This window comes from Nerophis ophidion, linkage group LG29, assembly GCF_033978795.1.
Source record: "Nerophis ophidion isolate RoL-2023_Sa linkage group LG29, RoL_Noph_v1.0, whole genome shotgun sequence".
Classification (NCBI taxonomy): Eukaryota; Metazoa; Chordata; class Actinopteri; order Syngnathiformes; family Syngnathidae; genus Nerophis; species Nerophis ophidion.
The window spans coordinates 2,773,747-2,786,710 of record NC_084639.1 but is presented as its reverse complement, the minus strand read 5'-3'; the positions used below and the strand labels follow the sequence as shown (position 1 = coordinate 2,786,710).

Genomic DNA, 12,964 nt, shown 5'->3' with positions numbered 1-12,964 from the left:
TCAACAAACTAACATACATTCATTCGACATACTTTCATTCAACAAACTAACATACTCTCATTCAACATACTAACATACTTTCATTCAACATACTAACATACTTTCATTCAACATACTAACATACATTCATTCAACATACTAACATACATTCATTCAACATACTTTCATTCAACAAACTAACATACATTCATTCAACATACTAACATACAATCATTCAACATACTTTAATACATTCATTCAACATACTTTCATTCAACAAACTAACATACTTTCATTCAACATACTAACATACATTCATTCAACATACTTTCATTCAACATACTAACATACATTCATTCAACATACTAACATACATTCATTCGACATACTTTCATTCAACAAACTAACATACTTTCATTCAACATACTAACATACATTCATTCAACATACTTTCATTCAACAAACTAACATACTTTCATTCAACATACTAACATACATTCATTCAACATACTTTCATTCAACAAACTAACATACTTTCATTCAACATACTAACATACATTCATTCAACATACTTTCATTCAACATACTAACATACTTTCATTCAACATACTAACATACATTCATTCAACATACTTTCATTCAACATACTAACATACATTCATTCAACATACTAACATACATTCATTCAACATACTTTCATTCAACAAACTAACATACATTCATTCGACATACTTTCATTCAACAAACTAACATACTCTCATTCAACATACTAACATACTTTCATTCAACATACTAACACACATTCATTCAACAAACTAACATACTTTCATTCAACATACTAACATACATTCATTCAACATACTAACATACATTCATTCAACATACTTTCATTCAACAAACTAACATACTTTCATTCAACATACTAACATACTTTCATTCAACATACTAACATACATTCATTCAACATACTAACATACATTCATTCAACATACTTTCATTCAACATACTAACATACATTCATTCAACATACTAACATACATTCATTCAACATACTAACATACATTCATTCAACATACTTTCATTCAACATACTAACATACATTCATTCAACATACTAACATACATTCATTCAACATACTTTCATTCAACAAACTAACATACTTTCATTCAACAAACTAACATACATTCATTCAACATACTTTCATTCAACAAACTAACATACTTTCATTCAACATACTAACATACATTCATTCAACATACTTTCATTCAACATACTAACATACATTCATTCAACATACTTTCATTCAACATACTTTCATTCAACAAACTAACATACATTCATTCAACATACTAACATACATTCAACATACTTTCATTCAACAAACTAACATACTTTCATTCAACATACTAACATACATTCATTCAACATACTTTCATTCAACATACTAACATACATTCATTCAACATACTAACATACATTCATTCGACATACTTTCATTCAACTACTAACATACATTCATTCAACATACTTTCATTCAACAAACTAACATACATTCATTCAACATACTTTCATTCAACAAACTAACATACTTTCATTCAACATACTAACATACATTCATTCAACATACTAACATACATTCATTCAACATACTTTCATTCAACAAACTAACATAATTTCATTCAACATACTAACATACATTCATTCAACATACTTTCATTCAACATACTAACATACATCCATTCAACATACTAACATACATTCATTCAACATACTTTCATTCAACATACTAACATACATTCATTCAACATACTTTCATTCAACATACTAACATACATTCATTCAACATACTTTCATTCAACATACTAACATACATTCATTCAACATACTTTCATTCAACAAACTAACATACATTCATTCAACATACTTTCATTCAACATACTAACATACTTTCATTCAACATACTAACATACATTCATTCAACATACTTTCATTCAACAAACTAACATACTTTCATTCAACATACTAACATACATTCATTCAACATACTAACATACATTCATTCAACATACTTTCATTCAACAAACTAACATACTTTCATTCAACATACTAACATACATTCATTCAACATACTTTCATTCAACAAACTAACATACTTTCATTCAACATACTAACATACATTCATTCAACATACTTTCATTCAACAAACTAACATACTTTCATTCAACATACTAACATACATTCATTCAACATACTAACATACATTCATTCAACATACTTTCATTCAACAAACTAACATACTTTCATTCAACATACTAACATACATTCATTCAACATACTTTCATTCAACAAACTAACCTACATTCATTCAACATACTTTCATTCAACAAACTAACATACTTTCATTCAACATACTAACATACATTCATTCAACATACTAACATACATTCATTCAACATACTTTCATTCAACAAACTAACATACTTTCATTCAACATACTAACATACATTCATTCAACATACTTTCATTCAACATACTAACATACATTCATTCAACATACTAAAATACATTCATTCGACATACTTTCATTCAACTACTAACATACATTCATTCAACATACTTTCATTCAACAAACTAACATACTTTCATTCAACATACTAACATACATTCATTCAACATACTTTCATTCAACATACTAACATACATTCATTCAACATACTAACATACATTCATTCAACATACTTTCATTCAACATACTAACATACATTCATTCAACATACTAACATACATTCATTCGACATACTTTCATTCAACTACTAACATACATTCATTCAACATACTTTCATTCAACAAACTAACATACGTTCATTCAACATACTTTCATTCAACAAACTAACATACATTCATTTGACATACTTTCATTCAACAAACTAACATACTTTCATTCAACATACTAACATACTTTCATTCAACATACTAACATACATTCATTCAACATACTTTCATTCAACAAACTAACATACTTTCATTCAACATACTAACATACATTCATTCAACATACTTTCATTCAACATACTAACATACTTTCATTCAACATACTAACATACATTCATTCAACATACTAACATACATTCATTCGACATACTTTCATTCAACTACTAACATACATTCATTCAACATACTTTCATTCAACAAACTAACATACATTCATTCAACATACTTTCATTCAACAAACTAACATACTTTCATTCAACATACTAACATACATTCATTCAACATACTAACATACATTCATTCAACATACTTTCATTCAACAAACTAACATACTTTCATTCAACATACTAACATACATTCATTCAACATACTTTCATTCAACATACTAACATACATTCATTCAACATACTTTCATTCAACTACTAACATACATTCATTCAACATACTTTCATTCAACAAACTAACATACATTCATTCAACGAACTAACATACTTTCATTCAACATACTAACATACATTCATTCAACATACTAACATACATTCATTCAACATACTTTCATTCAACAAACTAACATACATTCATTCAACATACTAACATACATTCAATCAACATACTTTCATTCAACATACTAACATACATTCATTCAACATACTAACATACATTCATTCGACATACTTTCATTCAACTACTAACATACATTCATTCAACATACTTTCATTCAACAAACTAACATACATTAATTCAACATACTTTCATTCAACAAACTAACATACATTCATTCGACATACTTTCATTCAACAAACTAACATACTTTCATTCAACATACTAACATACATTCATTCAACAAACTAACATACTTTCATTCAACATACTAACATACATTCATTCAACATACTTTCATTCAACTACTAACATACATTCATTCAACATACTTTCATTCAACAAACTAACATATATTCATTCAACATACTTTCATTCAACAAATTAACATACATTCATTCGACATACTTTCATTCAACAAACTAACATACATTCATTCAACATACTTTCATTCAACAAATTAACATACATTCATTCGACATACTTTCATTCAACAAACTAACATACTTTCATTCAACATACTAACATACATTCATTCAACATACTTTCATTCAACAAACTAACATACTTTCATTCAACATACTAACATACATTCATTCAACATACTTTCATTCAACAAACTAACATACTTTCATTCAACATACTAACATACATTCATTCAACATACTTTCATTCAACATACTAACATACTTTCATTCAACATACTAACATACATTCATTCAACATACTTTCATTCAACAAATTAACATACATTCATTCGACATACTTTCATTCAACAAACTAACATACTTTCATTCAACATACTAACATACTTTCATTCAACATATTAACATACATTCATTCAACATACTTTCATTCAACAAACTAACATACTTTCATTCAACATACTAACATACATTCATTCAACATACTTTCATTCAACAAACTAACATACTTTCATTCAACATACTAACATACATTCATTCAACATACTTTCATTCAACATACTAACATACTTTCATTCAACATACTAAGATACTTTCATTCAACATACTAACATACATTCATTCGACATACTTTCATTCGACTACTAACATACATTCATTCAACATACTTTCATTCAACAAACTAACATACATTCATTCAACATACTTTCATTCAACAAACTAACATACTTTCATTCAACATACTAATATACATTCATTCAACATACTAACATACATTCATTCAACATACTTTCATTCAACAAACTAACATACTTTCATTCAACATACTAACATACATTCATTCGACATACTTTCATTCAACATACTAACATACATTCATTCAACATACTTTCATTCAACAAACTAACATACATTCATTCAACATACTTTCATTCAACAAACTAACATACATTCTTTCGACATACTTTCATTCAACATACTAACATACATTCATTCAACATACTTTCATTCAACAAACTAACATACTTTCATTCAACATACTAACATACATTCATTCAACAGACTTTCATTCAACAAACTAACAAACTTTCATTCAACATACTAACATACATTCATTCAACATACTTTCATTCAACATACTAACATACATTCATTCAACATACTAACATACATTCATTCGACATACTTTCATTCAACTACTAACATACATTCATTCAACATACTTTCATTCAACAAACTAACATATATTCATTCGACATACTTTCATTCAACATACTAACATACTTTCATTCAACATACTAACATACATTCATTCAACATACTAACATACATTCATTCAACATACTAACATACATTCATTCAACATACTTTCATTCAACATACTAACATACATTCATTCAACATACTAACATACATTCATTCAACATACTTTCATTCAACATACTAACATACATTCATTCAACATACTTTCATTCAACATACTAACATAAATTCATTCAACATGCTTTCATACATTCATTCAACATACTTTCATACATTCATTCATTCAACATACTAACATAAATTCATTCAACATATTAACATACATTCAACATGCTTTCATACATTCATTCAACATACTTTCATACATTCATTCATTCAACATACATTCTTTCAACATACTAACATACATTAATTCAACATACTTTCATTTAACATACTAACAAATACATTCAACATACTTTCTTTTAACATACTTTCATTCAACATACTAACATACATTCAACATACTTTCTTTTAATATACTAACATTTATTCAACATACTTTCTTTCAACATACTAACATACATTCATTCAACATACTAACATACGTTCATTCAAACTTTCATACAAAGAGAAAGAGAGAGAGAGAAATGAGAGAAATGAGGGAGAGAGAGAGAGAGAGAGAGAGAGAGAGAGAGAGAGAGAGAGAGACTTTAACAATAGGGGAAAGGCTTTTTGTCCCATATTTCGAGTTGACTCAACTCTGAACACCAGGGGACTCAGGATTGATCCCTGGGGTTCTCCTCCTGGGCCGTGTAGGAAGTGCTGGGATTCCTCTGGTGCTTTCTCTTCTGTAATGGGATTTGAAGCATTCCAGTGAACCAAATGACAACATGAAAGATCCTAAGGATTTGTAACTTAAGTCTATATCCAAGTACCCAATTAAAAACTGCATCCGTGTCTTTGTGCAGCAGCCCAGGCCAGTTAAGTCAGAGGGCACCCAGGTCCTGGTCCTGGGTCTCGATGGAGCCGGCAAGTCCAGCCTGCTGTACTGCTTGGCCATCGGCAGCCTGGATGTGGACTTGGAGCCCACACAGGGCTTCAACGCTGTGTGCATCAACAGGGAAGACCTGCAGGTGGACTTCCTGGAGAGTAAGTCCACTTAGAACTCCTGAGTGGTCAGCATATCCCACTTACTCACTCTACTTTTCTTTTCTCTGTCAGTTGGTGGGAAGGCGGAGCTAAGACCTCACTGGCACAGGTACATGTCCAAGGCTCTGCTGATGGTTTTTGTGGTGGACTCGTCCGCCCCGCACCTCTTCGCCGTTGCCAAGACGCTGCTACATGACCTCCTTACCTCGGACCCCGGCCTGCCGCTGATGGTGCTGGCCAACAAACAGGTGAGGACGACTGTGAAGAAGCTTGAAGAAAGTCACTAACTGGGGAAAAAAAGCCCCAGTAAAGTTTGTCTTACCTTCCAGGACCTTCCGGACGCTTGCGGCATCACCGACCTTCACGAGGCCTTGGAGCTTTCCCGCGTGGGAGACCGCAAGCTGTTCCTCATTGGCACATGCGTGAAGAAAGGGGAGGCGGAGCTTAGCTCCGGCGTTCGGGACGCTCGAGAGCTCATCATCCAGTTGGCCGGCTGCAAATAAAAGTCACAAATCATTTCGAGTTTGATTTTCTCAACACAACTGGAGTTTGTTATCCATTCAAATCTTCATTGGACCTTTTTCACAACTTTGACAAACACATCAAAGATGTCATATAAACATGAATGATGTCATATGAATACAAGTTTTTATTTTTCTACCAAAACCTTTCAACACAAGCACATATTTTTTACTTTCCTAAAAGTCTTTAAACTACATGATTTCATATTGTTCCCTAATACTCATTCCAACCGCTAGGAGGCGCCAAAGTCAAAGGCAACAGCAGGGAAGAAAGCACACCAAACTTTTGGAATGTATTTTTACACCACTTTGCAATATTTCTCGACAAATAAAGGGCGATATATTTTTACAACGGCTTTGTTTTAGTCGTATCACATGTTTTCTTAGACGTATTCAAATAGTTGTCTTCATGTATACTTTTTCTTTGTGTGGAGTGTGTACTATTGCTGCAAATGTTAACACTTTGATATTTTGGAAATGTTGAATAAAAATGTTAGCAAAATCATTTTGTAGGCTAATTATTTTTCATTATAATCTTTAATTTGGCATACATTCATTCAACATACTAACATACAATCATTCAACATACTTTAATACATTCATTCAACAAACTTTCATTCAACATACTAACATACATTCATTCAACATCATTTCATTCAACATACTAACATACATTCATTCAACATTCTTTCATACATTCATTCAACATACTAACAAACATTCATTCAACATACTTTCTAACAAAAAACTAACATACATTCATTCAACATACTAACATACATTGATTCAACATACATTAATTCAACATACATTCATTCAACATACTAACATACATTCATTCAACATACATTCATTCAACATACTAACATACATTCATTCAACATACATTCATTCAACATACTAACATACTTTCAACAATTGTGCGGCTGAAGCAAGTTTGTTTTTGGGAATTTTTGCGTAAGCCCCCCCCCCCCTACGACATTTTCGAGAAATAAAGTTTTCCAAAAATATGCATTTTCTGCCCTTCTCTGGTTTTGTCGGCACTTCTGAAGAGGTTTTGAGACATTTCCTACAACTATAGCACCATACTGAAGCGAGTCCGTTTTTGGGGAATTTTTGCGTAAGGCCCCCCCCCCGTTCGACATTTTTGCAAAAAAACGTTTTACAAAATTATGCATTTTCTGCCGTTTTCGGGTTATGTCGGCACTCCTGAGGATGTTTTTAGACATTTCCTACAACTATAGCACCAGTATTGTGCTGCTGAAGAAACTCCGTTTTTTGGAATTTTTGCGTAAGGCCCCCCCTCTCCCGACATTATAGCGAAAAAAAGTTTTCCAAAAATATGCATTTTCTGCCATTTTCGGGTTTTTGTCGAGAGTCCTGATGACGTTTTGAGAAATCTACTGCACAATCCTTGTGCTGCTGAAGCAAATTAGTTTTTTTTAATTTTGTGCACTTTTTTTTAGCGAAAAGGTTTTCCAAAAATATACATTTTCTGCCATTTTCGGGTTTTATCGGGACTCCTGATTACGTTTTGAAACATCTACAACGACAGCGCCAGTATTGTGCTGCTGAAGCAAATCCGTTTTTTTGAATTTTAGCGAAAAAACTTTCCCAAAAATATAATTTTTCTGCCATTTTCGGGTTGTCAGGCGTCCTGATGATAATTTGAGAAATCGCCTGCACAATCCTTGTGCTGCTGAAGCAATTTTTTTTTTTTTTTTTAATTTTGTCTACTTTTTTTTTGCGAAAATAGGTTTTCCAAAAATATGCATTTTCTGCCATTTTTGGGTTTTGTCGGGACTCCCGATGACGTTTTGAGACATCTCCTGCAACTACAGCACCAGTATTGTACTGCTGAAGCAAAATCTTTTTTTATTTATTTATTTTTTATTTTTTGCATAAGGGCTTACGACATTTTAGCAAAAAAAAGTTCCCCAAAAATATGATTTTCTGCCCATTTTCGGGTTTTGTCGGGAGTCCTGATGATGTTTTAAGACATCTCCTACAACAACAGCGCCAGTACTGTGCTGCTGAAGCGAATCCGTTTTTTTTTAATTTTGCATCAAGGTCCCTCTTATGACATTTTAGCAAATACATTTTTTCAAAAAATATTTATTTTCTAACATTTTCTGGTATTGTTGGGACTCCTGATGACGTTTTGAGATATTTCCTACAGCTACAGCACCAGTATTGTGCTGCTGAAGCGAGTCCGTTTTTTGGAATTTTTGGGTAAGGCCCCCCCCCTACGACATTTTAGCAAAAAAAAGGTTTTCCAAAAATATGCATTGTCTGCCATTTTCGGGTTTTGTCGGCACTCCTGATGAGATTTTGAGACATTTCCTACAACTATAGCAACAGTATTGTGCTGCTGAAGCGAGTCCATTTTTTGGAATTTTTGCTTAAGGCCTCCACCCTTACGACATTTTTGCGAAAAAAGTTTTCCAAAAATATGCATTTTCTGCCATTTTCGGGTTTTGTTGGCACTCCTGAAGAATTTTGAGACATTTCCTACAACTATAGCACCAGTGTTGTGCTGCTGAAGCAAGTCCGTTTTTTTTTATTTTTGGGTAAGGCCCCACTTACGACATTTTAGCGAAATAAAGTTTTCCAAAAATATCCATTTTCTGCCATTTTCGGGTTTTGTCGGCACTCCTGATGAGATTTTGAGACATTTCCTACAACTATAGCACCAGTATTGTGCTGCTGAAGCGAGTCCGTTTTTTGTCCGCACTCCTGATGAGATTTTATCGAAAAAGTTTTCCAAAAATTTTAGCGAAAAAAAGTTTTCCAAATATATGCATTTTCTGCCATTTTCGGGTTTTTTCGGCACTCCTGGTGAGATTTTGAGACATTTCCTACAACTATAGCACCAGTATTGTGCTGCTGAAGAGACTCCGTTTTTTGGAATTTTTGCGTAAGGCCCCCCCCCCTCTCACGACATTTCAGCGAAAAAAAGTTTTCCAAAAATATGCATTTTCTGCCATTTTCGGGTTTTTTCGGCACCCCAGGTGAGATTTTGAGACATTTCCTACAACTGTAGCACCAGTATTGTGCTGCCGAAGCGAGTCCATTTTTTTTATTTTTGGGTAAGGCCCCACTTACGACATTTTAGCGAAATAAAGTTTTCCCAAAAATATGCATTTTCTGCCATTTTCGTGTTTTGTCGGCACTCCTGATGAGATTTGGAAACATTTCCTACAACTATAACACCAGTATTGTGCTGCTGAAGCAAGTCCGTTTTTTGGAATTTTTGGGTAAGGCCCCCCCCCCTACGACATTTTAGCAAAAAAAAGGTTTTCCAAAAATATGCATTGTCTGCCATTTTCGGGTTTTGTCGGCACTCCTGATGAGATTTTGAGACATTTCCTACAACTATAGCAACAGTATTGTGCTGCTGAAGCGAGTCCGTTTTTTGGAATTTTTGCGTAAGGCCTCCACCCTTACGACATTTTTGCGAAAAAAGTTTTCCAAAAATATGCATTTTCTGCCATTTTCGGGTTTTGTTGGCACTCCTGAAGAATTTTGAGACATTTCCTACAACTATAGCACCAGTGTTGTGCTGCTGAAGCAAGTCCGTTTTATTTTTATTTTTGGGTAAGGCCCCACTTACGACATTTTAGCGAAATAAAGTTTTCCAAAAATATCCATTTTCTGCCATTTTCGGGTTTTGTCGGCACTCCTGATGAGATTTTGAGACATTTCCTACAACTATAGCACCAGTATTGTGCTGCTGAAGCGAGTCCGTTTTTTGTCCGCACTCCTGATGAGATTTTATCGAAAAAGTTTTCCAAAAATTTTTGCGAAAAAAAGTTTTCCAAATATATGCATTTTCTGCCATTTTCGGGTTTTTTCGGCACTCCTGGTGAGATTTTGAGACATTTCCTACAACTATAGCACCAGTATTGTGCTGCTGAAGAGACTCCGTTTTTTGGAATTTTTGCGTAAGGCCCCCCCCCTCTCACGACATTTCAGCGAAAAAAAGTTTTCCAAAAATATGCATTTTCTGCCATTTTCGGGTTTTTTCGGCACCCCAGGTGAGATTTTGAGACATTTCCTACAACTGTAGCACCAGTATTGTGCTGCCGAAGCGAGTCCATTTTTTTTATTTTTGGGTAAGGCCCCACTTACGACATTTTAGCGAAATAAAGTTTTCCCAAAAATATGCATTTTCTGCCATTTTCGTGTTTTGTCGGCACTCCTGATGAGATTTGGAAACATTTCCTACAACTATAACACCAGTATTGTGCTGCTGAAGCAAGTCCGTTTTTTGGAATTTTTGCGTAAAGTCCCCCTTATGACATTTTTTGCAAAAAAAGGTTTTCAAAAAATATGCATTTTCTGCCATTTTTGGGTTTTGTCGGCACCCCTGATGAGATTTTGAGATATTTCCTACAACTATAGCACCAGTATTGTATTGCTGAAGCGAGTCCGTTTTTCGGAATTTTTGGGTAAGGCCCCACTTACGACATTTTAGAGAAATAAAGTTTTCCAAAAATATGCATTTTCTGCCATTTTCGGGTTTTGTCGGCACTCCTGATGAGATTTTGAGACATTTCCTACAACTATAGCACCAGTATTGTGCTGCTGAAGCGAGTCAGTTTTTGGAATTTTTGCGTAAGGTGTCCCTTACATTTTTGCAAAAAAAAGTTTTCAAAAAATATGCATTTTCTGCCATTTTAGCAAATTTTTAGCCAGGCAAGATTTCGGTAATCTATGATAAGATAGGCGAGGTGAATAGCGTGGCTAAACTTCGGCAAGGTGAAGCTAATATTCGGGCTGAACTAAGGTGGATATGCGAATGATTAGGCCAAACTCAGACAGAATAGGCTAATAATTAGGCTAAACAAAGATAGGCTAGGCTAATTGTTAGGCTACTCTAAGATAACACTTCACTTTCCATAAACAGACAAGACTTTGGTGTAGGTAAATCAAATATTTTATATATTTTATTGAAATCTTGTTTAACTAAAAGAAATTAAAAAGTGACAAAAAATAAAAATACATCCCTCAACCTTTTTGAAAATAATAAGTTTAGATAGCCACACTATTAGCCTAGACAAAGCTAAGACAGGCAAGGGTAATATTGGCTGGGCTAAGCTAATAGTTAATCATAGATAAGCACTGCTAGGCTAATAGTTAGGCCAAACTAAGATTGGTTTGGCTAATAATTGGGCCAAACTAAGCTAAGCTAGGCTAGGCTAGTAGGCAAAACTAAGATGATACTTCTCAGTTTTTGTAGACCGACAAGATGTCGGTATAGTATAAATTGTAAAATATTCCATACTGAAATCTTGTTAGAATACAAGAAACTGAAAAGCAAATCGGAAGATAGAATTTGAACCTTTTTGAATAAACCAACTACTGTACTAATTATAGGCTAAACTAGGAAAAACTAGGCTAGGTTAACTCATATCCTAAACCAACATAAACTAGGCTATGCTAATTGTTATGCTAAACCAGGACTTCTCAAATATTTTCTATTGCGCCCCCCCAGGAAGATTTAAATATTTTGTACCCCCTACTCTCCACCGTGAATATAAATATTGTATAAATTGTTTAAAAAATTGTTATAACTATTCCTCTGCATACTATTGTAAGCTTAATAATATTAAAGGAAATAACATGACTATGACTACATCAGAGTTAATCATGCGTTCTACTGAGGTGGCAAATTATGATGCGTTCAAACAATCGGAAAATTCCCGTCGTATCAATTCCTAGATATGGTCGTAACTATACTAAATGCACTGGGCATAATAAACACAACATTATTAATATTGCTACTACGGATAATTTGATCAAAAATTCCCTAAAACAGCCCACTACCTATAATATAGGTTTTTTAAACATAAGATCATTGTCTCCCAAAACATTGTTAGTTAATGATATCATCAGAGACAACAATCTTAACGTCATCGGTCTCAGCGAAACCTGGCTTAAACCAAACTACTTTTTTTGCGCAAAATGAGGCATGTCCTCCTAACTTTACACGTGCGCATATTGCCCGTCCTCTTAAAAGGGGCGGGGGGGTCGCACTAATATACAACGAAA

At 33.2% G+C, this 12,964-nt stretch overlaps 1 protein-coding gene across 1 annotated transcript; it reads left to right on the top strand.

Moving 5' to 3' along the window:
• Positions 1 to 5,812: 5,812 nt before the first annotated feature.
• LOC133546169 (ADP-ribosylation factor-like protein 9) lies at positions 5,813 to 7,415 on the top strand. The gene is made up of 3 exons (XM_061892026.1): positions 5,813 to 6,389; positions 6,462 to 6,637; positions 6,719 to 7,415. The coding sequence occupies exons 2-3, from the start codon at positions 6,503 to 6,505 to the stop codon at positions 6,890 to 6,892; spliced, it is 309 nt and encodes a 102-aa protein (XP_061748010.1). The 5' UTR covers positions 5,813 to 6,389; positions 6,462 to 6,502; the 3' UTR covers positions 6,893 to 7,415.
• The last annotated feature ends 5,549 nt before the right edge of the window (positions 7,416 to 12,964 follow it).